The 22684-nt window shown below is 41.6% G+C and overlaps 1 protein-coding gene across 1 annotated transcript; it reads left to right on the top strand.

The window, feature by feature from the left end:
* The first annotated feature begins 6321 nt into the window (after window positions 1-6321).
* LOC124264426 lies at window positions 6322-21113 on the top strand. The gene is made up of 4 exons (XM_046699167.1): window positions 6322-6453; window positions 11666-11734; window positions 13570-13821; window positions 20829-21113. Exons 2-4 carry the CDS (start codon window positions 11692-11694, stop codon window positions 21059-21061), a joined length of 528 nt encoding a protein of 175 aa, XP_046555123.1. The 5' UTR covers window positions 6322-6453; window positions 11666-11691; the 3' UTR covers window positions 21062-21113.
* The last annotated feature ends 1571 nt before the right edge of the window (window positions 21114-22684 follow it).

Below are 22684 nucleotides of genomic sequence, written 5' to 3'. Positions count from 1 at the left end.
TTGGAAATGTTTCATCTGTATGGAGATATACTCTCCCAAAAAAGAAACACATCATGAAAATAGCGATTTCATGTAGCAATGAATTAAAGCGTGATTCATTTTACAAAAGGTTTGCTCTGTTTATGAGTACTATGGTGTTGATGTTTTAAAACATCACAACAAAACGCACCATCCGTAAAATACCCGTATTTAACAGCATGATTTTCAATTTCGGCGTGTAGTGTCACAGAACACACCATTCACATGTAATGCGCGTGAAAGTTAGGGATCAGATAGTCTCAATGATGGGTATAAAAGGTTGATCGCTGTCTGTCGATTATTCACTGTATTTGGAATATTGTTCACGAACGCAAAAATGCCACGTCTAAGTGAAGCCAACCGTCATATCGCTATTGGTTTGCTTGAAGCTGGCCAGTCTCAACGTGCAGTTGCCCGACGCATGAATGTTCACCAAAGCACCATTTCACGGCTCTGGGAGAGATATCGCCGGCAGAATTCAGTAGCAGATGCCCCTCGTAGTGGGCGACCTCGAGCGACCACTGCGGCGCAGGATCGCTACATCCGGGTACTTCACCTGCGTCATCGAACAGCTACGGCGGCCAGTACCGCTCGACAAATACCAGGATTGAGGAGGCTTTCTGCACAGACCGCCAGGAACAGCTTGAGAGAAGCTGGTTTACGTGCCAGAAGACCTTATTTTGACCCTGTGCTTCGACAACAACATCGTCGACATCGAGTTCAATGGAGCACCAACGTTCAGGCCTGGAACCTACCGAATTGGCGTAGAATCTGGTTCAGTGATGAATCACGATTTCTATTGGAACGACGCGTTGGAAGAATGCGGGTGTACAGACGTCGACGTGAACGTTTCGCCGACGCTTGCGTTCCCCAGGTGGACAGATTCGGCCGGGGCAGTGTTATGATGTGAGGAGCGTAGGAGAAGTGATTTGGTGATGATCCAGGGCAACCTCACAGCTCAACGGTACTGTGACGAAATCCTACGCCCACACCTCCTTCCAATCATTGATCACCAGAGGGAGTTGTTTCAACAGGACAATGCCAGGCCCCACACAGCACGTCACACTATAGAGACTTCCTCCACAACCACATCAATGTGCTCCTCTGGCCCTCAAGATCACCGGACTTAAACCCAATCGAACATCTGTGGTATGCCCTGGACAGATGGGTGCGACGCCGTAACCCTCAGCCCCAGACACTTCAGCAACTCGCACAGGCACTACAGGCAGAGTGGGCTGCGATTGGGCAACACGAGATTCTGAGACTTATTCGTTCGATGCCGTGCAGTTCTGGATGCCCACGGTGGTCACACGAGGTATTGACTTCAGAGCCACCACACGTCTCCATGTGACACACAAACTGACTTTCCTCGAGTTGGTGCCAAAGTGTGCAATTTCGCTATATTTCATTGACTCATAAAGCCTACAAGATGTTAAAAAAAAACCATAAAAATACAGTTGAAATTCCTATATGCGTTTCTTTTTTGGGAGAGTATATATTACTTTTTCTCATATTCTTTGGCATTGGCATTGGCTAGTGGTATGCACGCAAATGGAATATCCCCTACTTCTTTTTAATGGTATATATAGGTGTCACAACTGTCGATGTTTTATACTTTTAATGGGATAAGTAGTTTAGCACTTTAACAAGCTTTATAGAGGACACCTGACATTGGATTTGCGTCAGTCTAAGAAAGTCAGATGACCATAGATTTTGATGTTCGCCCACTGTCCATCACGAGATTTACCATAAAATCTATATCAATATCGCGTGAGTTCACCTCTATTCTCTACCCGTCAAGATCCGGGTTAGAATTGATCTTCAGTAACCCATGCTGGTCGTAAAAGGCGACTAACGGGATCGGGTGGTCAGGCTCGCTGACTTGGTTGGAACATGTCATTGGTTCCCAATTGCGTAGATCGATGCTCATGCTGTTGATCACTGGATTGTGTCGTCCAGACTTGATTATTTACAGACCGCCGCCATATAGCTGGAATACTGCTGAGTGCGGCGTAAAAGTGAACTCACCTCTATTCTGAAGACAATCCCGGATTCGACTAGGCATACTCCTAATCAAGTGTCCAATGTCAGTTTGGTTCATCCCATCCCACTCTTCATGCTGGGCAGCACCAAGTTCCTAGGGAGAGATCGGGTGAGGTAAGGGAAGGTGAGGTAAGGTGAAATTGGGTTTAACGTCGTGCTTGTGAATATTTCGCTTATATGACGACGTGCATGCGTGTGTATGTGTATGTGTGGCTGCTTGTACTAGCCCAGACTGAAGCTGGTTTTAGTCCACTGAGATACCATGCCGCAGTGAAGCATGAATACCCCACTCAGACACATTATACTGACTCCGAGCCGACCAGTCCTTGTTGTACCCATTAATGCTGAGCGCCAGGCAGGGACCAACAAGTACCATATTTTAACGTCTTTTGGTATGACGCCGTCAGGGATCGAACTAAACTACACTCACTAACGAAATTAGACACTGGATTATCTCCTTTTGATATACCTTTATTCAGCAGTGTAATATTTTTAAAACACTGTAAGTGTATTACATTGTTTCTGTTTAGATTCTGTGGAAGTTCATTACATTTTGTTTTAACAATAATTAGTTGTCATGTATGTATTACTATCTAATGTAAGCAGCGGTGTGGAAACAGTATGTTTCGAAGTTATCGGCATATCGGCCTGTTGTTTGCACACCGTTTATAACGGTGTGAACAACGAGTGACACTTATCAGCAGTGATGTGGAACCGTAACATTAACGGTAAATCTGATGCGAAACGGCAATCTGATATTCCACTCACCTGGCTCACAACTGTTAGAAACTGTGAACAATACATCCATGAAGAGTGAAAAGTCCAATCAGCATGAAAGGTGACAGGTCCTGTTCAGATAAACTCTGTCAAAAAAGAAACGCAACCCCTGTCCTCAGATATGAAAAATTCGTTTGAATGAAGTTATTGCTTCCAAACTAAATTTTATTCGAATGTATTGAAATGATACACGTAATTAATGAAGATTACCATCCAAACAACTGCATTTGTACGCATAAGTGTATTTTATTGCTTATTCCGTCACAACGCATGAAATGACCCTCATGGTGACTTCGCACAAAAAAAACACATGCAAATCATGAAAATGGCAGTTAATGTAGGGGTGTATAAAAGCCCATGTGCTTCCGTATTATATTCATTCATTTGTCGCGAAAAGCTGTGTTAAAAATGCCACGATTGAGTGCTGCCGACCGAAATATCGCCATTGGTCGTGTTCAAGCCGGAGAAAGTTTTGGAACTGTTGCACGGCACCTAAATGTTCACAAAACAACGATATCCCGACTTTGGAGCCGCTACAACAACTTCAATTTGACCAACGATCGCCCGAGAAGTGGAAGGCCAAGAATCACGACCCCCCTTCAAGATCGGTACATCCGGGTCCATCACCTGCGTAATCGGCATGCCCTACCAACCGTGACTGCCACACAAATACCAGGTTTGAGGAGAGTGTCAGCTCAAACGATTAGGAACCGTCTGAAAGAAGCGGGTTTACGTGCCTGTAGACCAGTTGTTGGACCTGTACTACGCCCCCTACATCGACGCCGACGACTCAGGTGGTGCAACAACGTAAGGATACGGACTTTACAAAACTGGAGGCGAATCTGGTTTTCTGATGAATCACGTTTTTCTTTGCAACGTCACGACGGAAGACAGCGTCTGTATAGGAGACGTCATAAACGTTTAGCGCCCATCTGCGTCCGACAGGTGGACAGATTTGGCGGAGAAAGCGTAATGGTTTGGGGAACCATCTCATACAACCAGAAATCTGACTTGGTGATCGTTCCAGGGAACCTGACAGCCCAACGTTACATCAACCACGTGTTAGAGCTTCACCTTCTCCCGATTATTGACCAACAGACACAGATTTTTCAACGGGACAACGCCCGGCCTCATACTGCACGTGCAACAATGAACTTTCTGCAGAATTCCAACGTCAATGTCTTGCCATGACCCTCTAAATCACCAGACCTCAACCCTATTGAACACCTGTGGGATACTCTGGATCGACGCGTACGTCAACGTCAGCCGCCGCCACAGACGCTGCAACAGCTCGCCGTTGCACTGGAGGAGGAGTGGAGAGCCATTCCCCAGGAGAGAATCCGGCGTCTTATCCGTTCTTGTCCAAGGAGATGCCGTGCAGTGATTGCAGCGCGTGGTGCTCATACGAGATACTGAGACAGACGCCCCCCTGGTGACAAACTGGTGTCTGTGAGATGACTTTTGAAATTACAATTTTAAACATGCCCATCTGGGTTATTATTCTGCCAAATTTCAGACTTCTGTCTTAAATAATAAAAATGCCGTGTCGTCCTAAAACTTCAGATCAAAATCTCTAAAATACAGGGGTTGCGTTTCTTTTTTGACAGAGTTTATGATGGCGTCGTCACAGGTTGTGCGTGTTATATACTCAGAGGCAAAAGTTATTGTTACAGTATTTCATTGGTAATCTTGAATATTTGGATTTGAACCCGAGAAAGTGTTTTAAAATGGTTGAAGAAAAGGAACCAAGCAGTTGTTGTTCGAATTGCACGAATTTTGCAAGAAGCATGACCTATTCGAGGAAAATGTCAGACAGCCAAACACTTACCATTTGTACTGAATGCTGTCTTAAGAAGTGGACATGTCAGAAAACACCTGTATTCGTCGTTCCGGACCTGCCAAGTCTCAGGGAAAATGGCAGATTGAGAGCTATAGGTATGCTTCAGTTTGGATGGTCGTCGATTCAACGTCAATAGAAACACCATTTGGCACTTATGATGACGTTTTCACCAAACCAAGTTATAGACCGTCCACGTCGTGGCCGCACACCAGTAACGACCCCACGTCAAGACTGATGGATTCGAACCACACAACACCGACACAGGTTCCAGCCAGCAAACATTACAGCGGTACCATACCTGGGTACAGAGGAGTATCTGCAGGAACAGTTCGACGACGTCTACGGCATCCGTAGAAGACGACCGGCCACTGCTGACACCAGAACAGCGACGTTGACGTATCCAGTGGAGCAGACAACACTTGCGATGGGGGGCCACGTGTGTGGGAAACAGTTCTCTTCAATGATGAGTCACGTTTTCGTCTTCATCGAGCTGAGGGCATGTCACCTGCCCTGAGTTGTCACCCACTGAGAGAGAGACTGTGTGTGTGAACAACTTTTGCATTTGGGGAATTACATTTCCTTAGTAAAGTACAAATACATGATGGTTGAGTCCTATTCAGATTCGAACCTAAACTCTCAGAGTAAGAAGGCCAATCTCCAGCTCACTGTCAGTGAATACAACCACTCAGCTTCCACGTGAAATGGAGAACTGGTCCAGATCACGTTCTTTATGCCAACTATTACTCGTTGAGAACGGCCAGTGAATATTTGGAACAGAATCTAGGAAGGACAGTAGTGTGACCACATCATATTGGTTAATATTGTTATATACTTCATACTACATGTAATATTGTTATATACTACATACTACATGTAATATTGTTATATACTTCATACTACATGTAATATTGTTATATACTACATACTACATGTAATATTGTTATATACTACATACTACATGTAATATTGTTATATACTACATACTACATGTAATATTGTTATATACTATAAACTACATGTAATATTGTTATATACTACATACTACATGTAATATTGTTATATAATATATACTACATGTAATATCGTTATATACTATATACTACATGTAATATTTTGGTAAGATACTCCATGTATAGTTGGGCTGGGGGTGGAGGGTGGGGGGACGCCGTGGACTCAATATACATAAAGTTATCACACGGGCTGCTGGGGTAGCCGAGTGGTTAACATTTCTCATCGTTCCTCCGAAAAAAAGGTTAAAATATAGCATGATCCTATTGATCAAGTTTTTGCTTGGCTACTGGCTATTTGTAATTGCTGCAATCAGGATCAGACAATCGACTGATTGACATCATGGGCAGCGATCTGTGTAAGTGGGATATCGATACAATGACATGTGTTAAGCAAGTCAGCGAGCTTGACCACCCGATTCCGTTACTCGCCTCCTACGACAAGCATGGGTTCCTGAAGATCAATTCTTCACGGGTATCCTACGTATCATTGTTATATATATAACACGATTCAATTGACAAACAGATACTCTCGTCAGCTTCATCAACTATCAAAGTACACTATGGTATTTGAAGGTGTTGACAATGTAACGTAATACTCTTCCCAGCTGTTGAATCAATGTGTCTATACACTATTGAAACCTTTATTAGTTGTCATATCTGCTGGTGTCACTTTGCTGGATGCAGGAGAGATGACGAGTGTCACATCCTGCTGTTATATAATGTAGAACTCATCAAGCCATCCATAACCGCTGTGTCGACGTTACGGTAAGTCCTCTTTCTACAGTATCTGGTTTTTTTATGGCAGGGAAGTCAGCGATAGCTTCACATTAGCTTAAAATCATTTGACGGAGAATGAGTCAGTATGATCGTTGAGTTAGCACAGTCTTGAGATCATTTAAAGGCGAAGGAAACAGAATGATAATTACGTTAGCACTGGGTTAAGATCATTTGATAGCAAAGGAAACAGCATGATCATTTCGATCATACTGGATTGAGATCATTTGGTAGCGAAGGAAACAGTATGTTCGTTTCGATAGCACTGGATTAAGATCAATTAATGGCGAAGGAAACAGTATGTTCGTTTCGATAGCACTGGATTAAGATCATTTGATAGCAAAGGAAACAGTATGTTCGTTTCGATAGCACTGGATTAAGATCATTTAATGGCGAAGGAAACAGTATGTTCGTTTCGATAGCACTGGATTAAGATCATTTGATCGCGAAGGAAACAGTATGTTCGTTTCGATAGCACTGGATTAAGATCATTTGATGGCGAAGGAAACAGTATGTTCGTTTCGTTAGCACTTTATTAAGATCATTTGACAACGAAGGAAACAGTATGTTCGTTTCGATAGCACTGGATTAAGATAATTTGATGGCGAAGGAAACTATGTTCGTTTCGATAACACTGGATTAAGATCATTTGATGGCGAAGGAAACAGTATGGTCGTTTCGATAGCACTGGATTAAGATCATTTGATGGCGAAGGAAACAGTATGTTCGTTTCGATAGAACTGGATTAAGATAATTTGATGGCAAAGGAAACAGTATGTTCGTTTCGATAGCACTGGATTAAGATAATTTGATGGCAAAGGAAACAGTATGTTCGTTTCGATAGCACTGGATTAAGATAATTTGATGGCGAAGGAAACAGTATGTTCGTTTCGATAGCACTGGATTAAGATCATTTGATGGCGAAGGAAACAGTATGTTCGTTTCGATAGCACTGGATTAAGATCATTTGGTAGCGAAGGAAACAGTATGATCATTTCGTTAGCTCTTTATTAAGATCATTTGATAACGAAGGAAACAGTATGTTCTTTTCGATAGCACTGGATTAAGATCATTTAATTGTGAAGGAAACAGTATGTTCGTTTCGATAGCACTGGATTACGATCATTTCGTAGCGAAGGAAACAGTATGATCATTTCGTTAGCATTGGATTAAGATCATTTGATGGCGAAGGAAACAGTATGTTCGTTTCGATAGCACTGGATTAAGATCATTTGATGCCAAAGGAAACAGTATGGTCGTTTCGATAGAACTGGATTAAGATCATTTGATGGCAAAGGAAACAGTATGTTCGATTCGATAGCACTGGATTAAGATCATTTGATAGCGAAGGAAACAGTATGTTCGTTTCGATAGCACTGGATTAAGATCATTTGATAGCGCCGAAACAGTATGTTCGTTTCGATAGCACTGGATTAAGATCATTTGATGGCAAAGGAAACATTATGTTTGTTTCGATAGCACTGGATTAAGATCATTTGATGGCAAAGGAAACAGTATGGTAGTTTCGATAGCACTGGATTAAGATCATTTGATGGCAAAGGAAACAGTATGTTCGTTTCGATAGCACTGGATTAAGATCATTTGATAGCGTTGAAACAGTATATTCGTTTCGATAGCACTGGATTAAGATCATTTGATAGCGCGGAAACAGTATGTTCGTTTTGATAGCACTGGATTAAGATCATTTGATAACAAAGGAAACAGTATGTTCGTTTCGATAGCACTGGATTAAGATCATTTGATGGCAAAGGAAACAGTATGGTCGTTTCGTTAGCACTGGATTAAGATCGTTTAATGGCGAAGGAAACAGTATGATCATTTCGTTAGCACTGGATTACGATCATTTGATAGCGCCGAAACAGTATGTTCGTTTCGATAGCACTGGATTAAGATCATTTGATAACAAAGGAAACAGTATGTTCGTTTCGATAGCACTGGATTAAGATCATTTGATGGCAAACGAAACAGTATGTTCGTTTCGATAGCACTGGATTAAGATCGTTTAATGGCGAAGGAAACAGTATGTTCGTTTCGATAGCACTGGATTAAGATCATTTGGTAGCGAAGGAAACAGTATGATCATTTCGTTAGCACTGGATTAAGATCATTTGATAGCGCCGAAACAGTATGTTCGTTTCGATAGCACTGGATTAAGATCATTTGATGGCGAAGGAAACAGTATGTTCGTTTCGATAGCACTGGATTAAGATAATTTGATGGCGAAGGAAACAGTATGTTCGTTTCGATAGCACTGGATTAAGATGATTTGATGGGGAAGGAAACAGTATGTTCGTTTCGATAGCACTGGATTAAGATCATTTGATGGCAAAGGAAACAGTATTTTCGTTTCGATAGCACTGGATTACGATCATTTAATGGCGAAGGAAACAGTATGTTCGTTTCGATAGCACTGGATTACGATCATTTGATGGCGAAGGAAACAGTATGTTCGTTTCGATAGCACTGGATTGAGATCATTTGGTGGCGAAGGAAACAGAATGATCATTTCGTTAGCACTATATTAAGATCATTTGATGGCGAAGGAAACAGTATGTTCGTTTCGAAAGCACTTTATTAAGATCATTTGATACCGAAGGAAACAGTATGTTCGTTTCGATATCACTGGATTAAGATCATTTGACAACAAAGGAAATACTATCTTCGTTTTGATATCACTGGATTAAGATCATTTGATGGCAAAGGAAACAGTATGGTCGTTTCGATAGCACTGGATTAAGATTATTTGATAACAAAGGAAACAGTATGTTCATTTCGATAGCACTGGATTAAGATCATTTGATGGGGAAGGGAACAGTATGTTCGTTTCGATAGCACTGGATTAAGATAATTTGATGGCGAAGGAAACAGTATGTTTGTTTCAATAGCACTGGATTAAGATAATTTGATGGCGAAGGAAACAGTATGTTCGTTTCGATAGCACTGGATTAAGATCATTTGATGGCGAAGGAAACAGTCTGTTCGTTTCGATAGCACTGGATTACGATCATTTGATGGCGAAGGAAACAGTATGTTCGTTTCGATAGCACTGGATTAAGATCATTTGATGGCGAAGGAAACAGCATGTTCATTTCGATAGCACTGGATTAAGATCGTTTAATGGCGAAGGAAACAGTATTTTCGTTTCGATAGCACTGGATTACGATCATTTAATGGCGAAGGAAACAGTATGTTCGTTTCGATAGCACTGGATTACGATCATTTGATGGCGAAGGAAACAGTATGTTCGTTTCGATAGCACTGGATTGAGATCATTTGGTGGCGAAGGAAACAGTATGATCATTTCGTTAGCACTATATTAAGATCATTTGATGGCGAAGGAAACAGTATGTTCGTTTCGAAAGCACTTTATTAAGATCATTTGATACCGAAGGAAACAGTATGTTCGTTTCGATATCACTGGATTAAGATCATTTGACAACAAAGGAAATACTATCTTCGTTTTGATATCACTGGATTAAGATCATTTGATGGCAAAGGAAACAGTATGGTCGTTTCGATAGCACTGGATTAAGATCGTTTAATGGCGAAGGAAACAGTATGTTCGTTTCGATAGCACTGGATTAAGATTATTTGATAACAAAGGAAACAGTATGTTCATTTCGATAGCACTGGATTAAGATCATTTGATGGGGAAGGAAACAGTATGTTCGTTTCGATAGCACTGGATTAAGATAATTTGATGGCGAAGGAAACAGTATGTTTGTTTCAATAGCACTGGATTAAGATAATTTGATGGCGAAGGAAACAGTATGTTCGTTTCGATAGCACTGGATTAAGATCATTTGATGGCGAAGGAAACAGTCTGTTCGTTTCGATAGCACTGGATTACGATCATTTGATGGCGAAGGAAACAGTATGTTCGTTTCGATAGCACTGGATTAAGATCATTTGATGGCGAAGGAAACAGCATGTTCATTTCGATAGCACTGGATTAAGATCGTTTAATGGCGAAGGAAACAGTATGTTCGTTTTGATAGCACTGGATTAAGATTTTTTGATCGCAAAGGAAACAGTATGTTCGTTTCGATAGCACTGGATTAAGATCATTTGATAGCGACGAAACAGTATGGTCGTTTTGATAGCACTGGATTAAGATCTTTTGATGGCGAAGGAAACAGTATGTTCGTTTCGATAGCACTGGATAAGGATCATTTGATAGCGACGAAACAGTATGTTCGTTTCGATAGCACTGGATTAAGATCATTTGATGGCGACGAAACAGTATGTTCGTTTTGATAACACTGGATTAAGATCATTTGATAGCGACGAAACATTATGGTCGTTTCGATAGCACTGGATTAAGATCATTTGATAGCAAAGGAAACAGTATGTTCGTTTTGATAGCACTGGATTAAGATAATTTGATGGCGAAGGAAACAGTCTGTTCGTTTCGATAGCACTGGATTAAGATAATTTGATAGCGACGAAACAGTATGTTCGTTTTGATAGCACTGGATTAAGATCTTTTGATAGCGACGAAACAGTATGTTCGTTTTGATATCACTGGATTAAGATCATTTGATAGCGACGAAACAGTATGTTCGTTTTGAAAGCACTGGATTAAGATCATTTGATAGCGACGAAACAGTATGTTCATTTTGATAACACTGGATTAAGATCTTTTGATAGCAACGAAACATTATGGTCGTTTTGATAGCACTGGATTAAGATCTTTTGATCTCGAAGGAGTTGGTAATATCGTTCCGTCAGCATTTGTATTATTTCGTATGATAAACACACGTGGCTTGACATGTTTGCCCACTCTGTATTACATTTGATTGAATTTCTTAGAATTTGACGGATTACAAAGTAGGCATAATAACAGTTAGTTACATACGATAACTAACTCTAATAACATCGTTTCGGTCGAAATCCATATACCGCTTTTGTTAAAGTTAATGTTGGCTTTAAAGTTAACATTTGTCTTACAACTGTGCTAAGGGCCATGTTGTCTGGATTTCGAAATAGACTTGCATTGATTGTTAAAGTTTATGTTATTGTACTTGGGCCCAGGCCTTGTCCGAAATAGACTAGACTGAATTGATTAACCGATTGACTGATTAACCGATTGATTCACTGATTAATCGATTGACTGATTGAGTGAATGGCTGATTTGCTGACACTATTATCCCAACTGATTATAACTGATTGATATTTTCAGGCTACACTCGAACAGAAACAATCGCGATGCTTCGTGTCTTCATTGTGATGGTGATTGCCATGGGCATGTGTAAGTTGTAAATTATCACATCTTTCTTTGAAGGGGGCGGTGGGGTAGCCTAGTGGTTAAAGCGTTCGAACGTCACATCGAAGGCCCGGGATCGATTCCCCACACGGGTACAATGTATGAAGCCCACATCTGATGTCCCCCGCCGTGATATTGCTGGAATATTGCTGAAAGCGGCGTAAAACCCAACTCACTCTTTCACTCCCTTGCTTTCAAGGGAGGGGCTGGGTTTGAGGAGGTGGAGAGAGGCGTTTGGATGTGAGAGTTGATTGTTGCTGTGAGAAGTGGGTGAGTTGAAAAACGACTACTTTTATGAACATAGATGGTTGATGTTCGAACATAAAGGGCTGAGAGAGAGGGCTGCGGTACAGGTTAGGGTCCTTGTCCGTTTTGGATAGAAGTTGGGGAGTGAAAAGCGGGATGCGCTGGTAGGCCTTGATAATTTCTGTTTGGAATAGGGAAGATGGTGAGAGGGCTGCGCTGCTAAGCGTTAATTGTTGCTGGTGAGAAGGGGACGCATGGAGAGAGGGGTGTGCTGTTGGACCCTTGATCCGTGATGGTGAGAGAGTGCAGTGATGGCGAGAGGGGTGCGGTGAGCTCGAGAGGGGTGCAGTGAAGGCGAGAGGGGTGCAGTGATGACGAGAGGGGTGCGGTGAGAGTGAGAGGGGTGCGGTGATGCGAGATGGGTGCAGTGAAGGCGAGAGGGGTGCGGTGATGGTGAGAGGGGTCCGGTGGTGGCGAGATGGGTGCGGTGATGGTGAAAGGGTGCGGTGAGGGTGAGAGGGGTGCAGTGATGGCGAGAGGGGTGCGGTGATGGTGAGAGGGTTGCAGTGATGGCGAGAGGGGTGCGGTGAGGGTGAGAGGGTGTGGTGAGGGTGAGAGGGTGCGGTGATGGCGAGAGGGTGTGTGGTGAGTGAGAGGGGTGCGGTGATGCGAGATGGGTGCAGTGAAGGCGAGAGGGGTGCGGTGATGGTGAGAGGGGTCCGGGTGATGGCGAGATGGGTGCGGTGATGGTGAAAGGGTGCGGTGAGGGTGAGAGGGGTGCAGTGATGGCGAGGGGTGCGGTGATGGTGAGAGGGTTGCAGTGATGGCGAGAGGGGTGCGGTGAGGGTGAGAGGGGTGTGGTGAGGGTGAGAGGGGTGCGGTGATGGCGAGAGGGGTGTGGTGAGAGTGAGAGGGGTGCGGTGATGCGAGATGGGTGCAGTGAAGGCGAGAGGGGTGCGGTGATGGTGAGAGGGGTCCGGTGATGGCGAGATGGGTGCGGTGATGGTGAAAGGGTTCGGTGAGGATGAGAGGGGTGCAGTGATGGCGAGAGGGGTGCGGTGATGGTGAGAGGGGTGCGGTGATGGCGAGATGGGTGCAGTGATGGTGAGAGGGGTGCGGTGATGGCGAGATGGGTGCGGTGATGGTGAAAGGGTGCGGTAAGGATGAGAGGGGTGCAGTGATGGCGAGAGGGGTGCAGTGATGGCGAGAGGGGTGCGGTGATGGTGAGAGTGGTGCGGTGATGGCGAGAGGGTTGCAGTGATGGCGAGAGGGGTGCGGTGAGGGTGAGAGGGGTGTGGTGAGGGTGAGAGGGGTGCGGTGATGGCGAGAGGGGTGTGGTGAGAGTGAGAGGCTGCGGTGATGGCGAGATGGGTGCAGTGATGGCGAGAGGGGTGCAGTGATTGCGAGAGGGGTGCGGTCAGGGCGAGATGGGTGCAGTCAGGGCGAGAGGGATGCGGTGAGGACAAGAGAGGGGCCAGTCGGAAAGAGGTCCAGGGTGAAAAGAAAGAGTGAAGTGCACTTCAGAGTCTTCACTCACAACATAGTTTTAACCTCCCACTTTCAACCCATTCTAGCATCAGTTCTGATCGCACCAACAAGCGACATGAACCCCATTTGCAAGACGACGACGGAGACGCTGATCGCCCACCCCACTAATTGTGCCCAGTACTACAACTGCAGCACTCCCGTCAGGATAATCGACAGCTACCTTAGAGAAAAGAACCTACGGGAATGTCCCTACCCACAACTGTACAACTCTGACACACAGAGATGTGAGCACTATAGCATGGTCCAATGTGGCAACAAATTTGAGCCCCTTGGTATATGTAAGTAGCCTGCTCCTATCTATTCTTCTCGGTAGAAAGCAAGTGGATGAGCTCAGTCCATGCATCTGTTCAATAAAATGACATAGGAATGTGAGCATTACACTCGTAAGAGGCGACTAACGGGATCGGGTGGTCAGGCTTGCTTGCTTGATCAGTGGATTATCTGGTCCAGACTTGAATATTTATAGCCCACCACCTTATAGCTGGAATACTGATGAGTGCGGCGTTAAACAACAAACAAAATAGTGAGTGAGTGAGCGAAGTTTTACGCCGCACTCAGCAATATTCCAGCTATATGGCGGCGGTCTGTAAATAATCCAGTCTTGACCAGACAATCCTGATCAGATCAGATCAACAGGATGAGCATCGATCTGCGCAATTGGGATCCGATGACAAGTGTCAACCAAGTCAGCGAGCCTGACCACCCGATCCCGTTAGTCGCCTATTACGACAAGCCTTTTGTGGCAAGCATGGGGTGCTGAAGACTTATTCTACCCCGGATCTTCACGGGTCACAAACAAAATAGAACACACATGTTTTAAATAGATAGTGCCAATGCTTTATTTACTGATTGGTTTTTCAAGATTTTATGGTGTTCGGGCTACTAGGCCCACTTACACATAATACATCCTTTATGAAGTCCTATATGCACAATAAAGTAGAAAAACCGCCATGTACTTTGATATCAGCAATTACTTTCTGAAGTTCATGGCGAACGATCTTCCTGGAACAAAATCGTCCTGTCAATGAGAGGTCAGTATTGAGAATTGTTAAAGACTCCACCTGATGCTGAGATATTTATTTTGGGTCAATGCGGTAATAATTAACCAAATTGTCAAGCTGACCTGGCAAACTGTATGATTGTATAGAATGTCGAGATATGCACCAAGACCACACTGACCAAGACAAAGTCTGTGGATGTGATCTTCTTGCTTTGGACAATCGTGACTTTTCTGACAAACGTACGATGTACATAGTCGACCACAGTCAAGGGGAGACCTCTGGAAAACACATAGAACATTAACATTCTAACTGTTTGGCGGATGTTTTTGATGGAGTAGCGCCCTTTCGACTTGGCATAAAGAAAAGATGCGATTGGTAGAATGGGTAAAGGTAACAAAATTAATCTTGGCTACGATAGGCCCATCGTATCGCAATATTCGCTCTGCAGCCAATCTCAGTTAAGGTACCAGGGGCGGTGGGGTAGCTTAGTGGTTAAAGCGTTGGCTCGTTACGCCGAAGGCCCTGGTTCAGTTCCCCACATGGGTACAATGTGTGAAACCCATGTCTGGTGTCCCCCGCCGTGATATTGCTGGAATATTGCTAAAAGCGGGGTAAAATCCATCCTCGATAATCTCCAGGGTATACGTTCCGATAAATCTCCTTTAGTTCATGGATGCATCTACGGCTCGCCCCGATAATTGTATTACCTCCATTTTGCTGGCTTTTGATCCAATCAGGTGTCTACGCTGGGAAGTCGAGCGTACCAATCACAAGGCTTCTATCATAACTCACTTCCGCTTCCTTTATCTAACCGATTAAACTTGGCAACACAATTGTTGCCGAGGTACTCTGAAAGAGGAAGAAGGAGTTCTTGCATATATATTTTAAGGTTTCAAACCTGTCAATTTGTCTGTATGAATCGTTCCCTAAATCTTAGTCGACTGCGGCCGCCATCTGTGTTCATTCGTGACCAACTCGTGTTATTCCGGGACAAGCCGAATAGCGACTCGTGCCCCTCTGGAAGGATTTCATATTGGTGTAGGAACATCAGAACTACTTCAAACAGGAGCGATAACATTCGTGACCAACTCGTGTTATTCCGGGACAAGCCGAATATCTTCTTGGAGGTTACGGAAAGGGGCGAGTGGTGACGAATGATCTTTGTTGACACTGGCAAGCTCGGTTATAACGGCTTATCTGATTGGCTACTGTGAGAAGGCGAAGCGAGCAAAGGGAGGTTATACAATTATCGGGCCGGTATTTTCCCTGAAAGCCGGTTAACAGGTATTATTAAACCAATATATAAAAGGAAAAGAAACACTCGAAATCCAGAAAATTACCGCCCAATTACTCTGTTAAGCTGCTTGGCAAACTTGTTACTTCTTTATTAAGTAATCGACTGAATTTATTTAGAAAATAATGTTATTTTATCAGAGGCTCAGGCCGGCTTTAGAAAAGGTTATACATTGTTTAACCTTTCAGAACTTCTAAAGTGCAGAAAAACAACAACTGTACTGTGCATTTGTGGATTTCCAAAAAGCCTTTGATAACGTTTGGTGCGTGGGACTTTGGCCAAACCTATGGCAAATAACATTTCTTGCAAATATTTCCGAGTTATACATAACATGTATAGAAATATAAAATCCTGTATATTATGTAAAGATGGTTTTACATACTTCTTTCCCTGTACGTACGCCAAGGAGAGAATGTATCACCCAGTTTATTTGCTATTTTTATGAATGATATTGAACTGTCTTTTGACAAAGATTTTTGTGAAGGTGGGGAGCTTAACCCTGAAGATTTTAATGATAGATTAGAAGATATCATCAACATGTTTGTATTATTATATCCAGATGATGCAGTTCTCTTGGCTTCAAACCCCCACGATCTTCAACACATGTTGGATTCTTTTGATGCCTATTGTTCCACATGGAAACTTGATGTCAATATTGCTAAAACAAAAGTGTTAATATTTGGTGGTTAGAAGAAAGATAATAATATCCCATTCAAAATTGGAAATAACGTTCTGGAAAATGTTCAAAACTACACATATGTGGGGTTGTATTTAAAAAAAGCAGAAGATTTACACTAACAAAAGAAACAGCTGTTGAAAAAGCCACAAAAGCATTGTATTTTATTCTTAGCAAAAGTCGGAAACCCATCACATACACAATTGCAATGTAAGCAATAAACAATTGTCGACAGCACGCGTGCAATTTACGTTATGTCAGATTGTATTACCCATAACTAAAAAATAGAAAATGTTACAATATAAAAAGATGTGTTATGTAGAGCATGGAATGATATAGTTTAGATAGCAAGCATGTTATGTCTACGAAAGATACAGGTTAGTTGAACACAGACCAGTAATGTTCGTTTAGAAGACCGATTTTTTAAGAACGTAATGAAACGTGACGGTGATGATATTGTGACGTTGCTGTGAAGCGTTATGGGACCATTGGTTACTTTGAAACTACATTTCGTTCTATCGGTTAATACAGCTTCAACGCAGAAACACAGCCGCAGAACCGGGATGATCACTTCCGACAAACAAAATGTAATTTACGTTTAATTGGCAGTTACAATGGTCCATGGCGTTACATGGGAAACCCCAAAGACACCAAAAAAGCACGTGTTAGATCCCGTTTGAATGTCTGCATGCGAGCAGAGCAATGCTCATTCTATGGATTCCATTGTCGATCATGCCACTTTTTCACCCTAACGTAAATTACTAAAGGTGTTACGTAAATTTCAAACGAATATTTCTTACGGAATCATTAATTAAGATGATAAAACAATTTAATATGTTAATGAAATTGAAGTGTACGTTTTGTCAACTTTACAGATTGTTCTTTAACTTACTCTAATAAGTATGAATCCAAAAGTAAACAAACGTTTTATCCCAATGTCTCATTGTGTGATTGTTGCTTGCAGATATCTAAATGTTGCACGACTGTCTAGGCCATGTTTCCAGATTCACTTCTTTTTTGATTACATATCTGGTGCAAACATTTGCTGTTTTGGGCATCTTTGGCGTTTAACAAAAAGCCAGTCATTGGATTAATCAAGAACGGAAGTTACAACGTAATATACGTCACGCTGTAGAACTGTAAGATGGTAAACATGTTTATTAACAGTTAAAGCCAAAATATATTCATTCCCATTTTGTGTGATTGCATGGCGTTTTCGTGAAAGTGTCTGATATTAATCTTTGATACACTATAAATGTGGTATGCGTGGGTCCGTCAATTTTGAATTTTGGATTATGGATTTTGAATAGGTATCATGTGACGTCAAAAGTGTGAAATATGCTTTACTTAGTACACATTCGTTTTGATTTTCAGATGAATTATTTGTTTCGATATTCGATGTTTGAATCAAAACAAGAACAAAAGAGTTCATTTTCTCGCGGTTTATGTTGATACTACTTCGTCTAGCTACCTATGAACGTAAATTACTTGGGTGTTTATGGGTACCTTACTTTAAACTAGTGCTGCAAGTTTAATACTGTTCACTGGGTGCTTAAAAAGTATAAACTTTTCATTCACATGTTGTAGTTTTGGAAACTATATAGTTTTCTTGGGCTGACGTGATTTGAATTGTGCAGTTTCGTTGAGAATGACTGTTTAACGACACACATTTTGGAAAAAGTAAGCATAAATGGATAATGAATATTAAACATATTTTGGACGAAATTGGTTACTCAGTTACTAGTATATCTTGAATTCCCAAAACCTTGAAAATTTGAATAAACTAATCATAACAGTTAAATGTAAACTAGAAGATGCGTATAAGCAAGTGTGGTTGTCTACGGTAGAACATTCATCCAAAGGTATCATATATAACTCCTTATCTAACTTAGATTTAAGGCTAAGTGAATATTTTGATATTTCAAATGATAAGTGTTCAAGGACATTGTTACGTTATAAAACAGCAAATCATAATTTGCCCATTGAAACAGGCCGTTGGAGCAATAAAATGTGATAGAATATGTAAACTTTGTAATGGTTACGACACTGGCGATGAATTTCATTATTTATTTATTTGTTCTCACTTTATAAATGCAAGAGTTAAATATTTAAAGCCATATTTTTATACCAGACCAAATGTATACATTCTTCAATAACAATAAGATAGGTATTCTTAGAAAACTCGCTTTATTCCGTTATATTATTGTAAATGTTTTAAGAATCATCGGTAAGAACACTCCATCTAAATATTTCTATATGAATTATATATTCACTTTATGCAGTCTATTTGCATATATTCACTTTATGCAGTCTTTATGCAGTCTATTTGCATACACACACATACACACACACACACACACACACACACACACACACACACACATATATATATATATTAGGGGTGTCACGATACACCAATCTCACGATACGATACGTATCACGATTTTAAGGTCACGATACGATACGTATCGCGATACATAATTATCGCGCCTTTTCATAGCATTACCTTACCGGCAACGTACGCGTTCGCTGACTGGTCCATCAAAATAGTCTAGCCAATCACAAAAGCTGTTAGTTTCCAACCTATTTTTTAAGTAAAGCTAGCTACATCTATTTATCGGAGCGGTCTGGTATAATTTTACTATCAAGACTTTGACGGAGATGGATATAGCATAAAAATTTGAATCGATAAAGTTTTAAAATAGGAATCGATACACGCAAGCATGTATCGCGTATCATATATATATATATATATATATATATATATATATGTCATGTATTACGTATTCATCTTTATATATAGTATGACCAGAAATTATTGAGAATTTTAGGAATATGTTTAATTGGATTTCTAGTATAAATAACTTTGACCAGCTATCAAGTGCTTGGTTTCATTCAAGAGAGACAACTCCGTTAATCCTTTTTCATTAGTTTTTTGAAGAGTTATCCCCCTTTGTTTACTTGCTAGCAGACGGCATTTTCAGTGATCCTCGGTATGGATGATTTAAAGAAGAGGAAGTTGATTTTAGAGTATTATAACAAGGACATCAGATCAGCTAAAGTGATTTCAAGTAGAACAGGTATCCCTTTGTCCACTGTTTATCGTGTTTTGAAAAATATTGCAAATGGGCATTGAGCATCAGGGAGGTGCAGGTAGGCCCAGAAAGTTGACTGTCGGTGACAGGAGGCGGCTTGGTATTCTTGTTTCTAAAAACAAACGAAGGAGTTTAGAAACTTAAGGCTGGATATGATTGATAAAGGAACTGTGGCTGTCTGTAAGGAGACAATTAGAACTGAGCTGCATGCAATGGGTTGGAAGAAAAGTCGAGGAATACCATCACCGATCATGAAACCTGAACAAAAGGAGCGAAAAGTTGAACTGGTGCTTACAGCATAGAAATTTTAATTGGGGCAATGTGATTTTCTCAGATGAAAGTTCTGTGTGGCTGTTTCCTAATACACTGAAATTCTGGACCAAACAAACTGAAAAAACCTTTGTATCACCGCCCAAAGTACAGTCCGAAATTAAACGTGAGGGGTGGCATATCTGTGTTAGGGGCAATGCCCCTCTGTGTATTTGAAGGGAATATGAACAGTGAGCGGTACACGGATATTCTCGAGGGACATTTACTTCCATCTGCTCACGTTTTCTCTGGAAATGTTTGGATTTTCCAGCAGGACAACGACCCAAAACATCGTTCAAAGCATTCACAGGCCTGGTTTCGGACCCAAAATATGATATTATTAGATTGGCCAAGCTATAGCCCTGACCTAAATCCAATAGAAAATGTTTGGGGACTTATGAAGGAAAGTGTCAATAAGAAAAATCTGACACATATTGCTGAAATGAAAGAAGAAGTGGTTTCGATATTGGGTCAGCATGGACCACGACTTTCTAACTTCTTAGATCAGTAGTATGCCCCGCCGCATTGAAGCCTGCATTGCTGCCCATTGTGACTTGACAAAATACTAACTGTTCACCTGTCCTTGAATCTGGAGTTATGTTAATATTCACAATTACAATCTTTAAATTCTCAATAATTTCTGGTTGTACTGTATGAAATACTCGAATGCACATATATTGTATATAACTATATGGATATATTTAATTGTAAAGCATATGTAACCTCATATGCCGCTGTCTACGGCCTGAATTTAAATGACGTTCAGTTCAGTTATATATGCATCCAGGGTACTAGTGAAGATTTATCGGAACGTATACCCTGAGGATGATCGAGGATGGGTACAATCATACTCACTCAGTCCAAGTACCGACACGTCTGTGCATACAACTTCTGTTATGTCTGTTTTTAGGCGAGTATAAGAACATATGTTTTGGCGGAAGATACTGTGGGGCACCTTGTCATGTCTACAACCCTTCCTGTAGGAACCTCTCCGACGGCCTCAACGTCTACGAATATCGAATCAAATCCTCTTACTTCGTTGTGTGTGTCAAACAGAGACTGGTCTACAGTGGCCAGTGCCCCGATCTCGGAACGGGGAGACCACGCTTTGACCCAAACTTACGTGCCTGTAGTTGTTCGTAAAAACTCAATGGTTTTACAAATCCAAAAGGACAATAAAGAACTTTATCAACAACACATACTCATGTTTCAATGATCGGCATCCAAGTGCGCCTCTCTGCTAACTTAAACCACTGGACAGTTGGAGATCAGTTTTTATCATGAACATTTTGTAAAAAGAAAACTCAGCACTAGACACACTAGATACACTTACGACGTGTTCCATATTCAATTTTGCATGTTGACCCTTGTATCACACTTTCAAAGTTCAGTCTTAAAACGAATGTCATACTTTGTCAGTATTCTTAACATCTACATTGTGTTGCGATGACATAATATTCTAAGTTCCATAGGCGGATCCAGAGGGTGTGTGCGTGTGCGTGCGTACGTGCGCGCCCCACCACTCCTTTTGTCCTGAAAGTATATTAAATGCCCCGCGAAAACGGGTGAAAATGAAGTGTGCACCCCCTTTCTCAAGAGTGTGCACTCCCCTTCTCAAAAAGCTGTATCCGCCCCTGCTAACGAAGAGTGAAGTAACTGTTATCCAAGTATAATATTCCTGTAAAACATATATTGTGTTTCTTATAAAACAACTTAAATTTAGTTAATAATGTCAGTGGACGGACTAGAATATGTTTCTATTTTGAAACTTTCGTTGTGATCGAAATCTTTCGCAAAACTGAAAGGTGTAAACAAGATGACTGGAGTTTGAAAGGAGTGCAACCGTTACGGCGCGTAGGTACATTAATTTACTTACTGCACATGCGCATCACTGATGGTCAAGGGCCACAACCCCCTTAGGGACATAGTCAGAGCACCTCTCTGCCGCATATTTTAACGCCTTTTCATATACTGTGACCTTGAGTCGCGTCGTCCAATCGTGGCCCTTTGGTCTTTGCTTACTTTGTTTGTTGTTTAACGGACCACTCAACAACATTCAAGCTATATGGCAGTCTTAACCAGACAACCCAATGATCAACATCATGAGCATCGGTCTACGCAGCCCTTTAGTAAAAACGATAACTAGTATTGAAATCGGTACAATGTGACGGTACAACTGTCAATGTACCTTTAGCATTGTCAGAATGTCGCGCTTTGATAATGTTGATACTTGTCGTGAGAACGAAGGGGCCACACTGTGACAATAGCCATTAATCGAAGAAGTATATAGTGAACGATACTTGCTTGATGTTTGTTGAGCTGTATCATTGTTTGCATACTACTTTGAATAGCAGGAATCCGTTCCTTAAAACAATCAAAGCAGTAATCTATATGACTTTATTACCCACGTGGTCAACGTATGGGTAGTTGCATACTAATCTCGTACGTCACACGAGTGTCGTATCACGTTGACCTGTGTCGTAACGCCTTGACCTGAGATTCTAACGATTTGATTGGATAACCGATGACCTATTTTTTCATTCATAACAAACACGTGAATTCATTCATTCTACAACTTATATGCATTGTGGGAATGTAAACATTGCGAACGTTGCCGTGTTCCTTGTTTAATTGTGAGTCGAACTGAGACATTATATCCGTCGAAAAACATAAACGCAATGTTTCCACCAGTGATGTTAGCCGAGTGAAGCAACTGCAAACCAAGAAACGGGGTGCTACGGAGTAGTTTACTGTAGGAGGCTGTAC

Source organism: Haliotis rubra, unplaced genomic scaffold (assembly GCF_003918875.1).
Source record: "Haliotis rubra isolate DU_JTF1 unplaced genomic scaffold, ASM391887v1 Scf923, whole genome shotgun sequence".
Lineage (NCBI taxonomy): Eukaryota > Metazoa > Mollusca > Gastropoda > Lepetellida > Haliotidae > Haliotis > Haliotis rubra.
The sequence above is the reverse complement of the archived record's forward strand: the minus strand, read 5'-3'. Positions and strand labels throughout refer to the sequence as shown.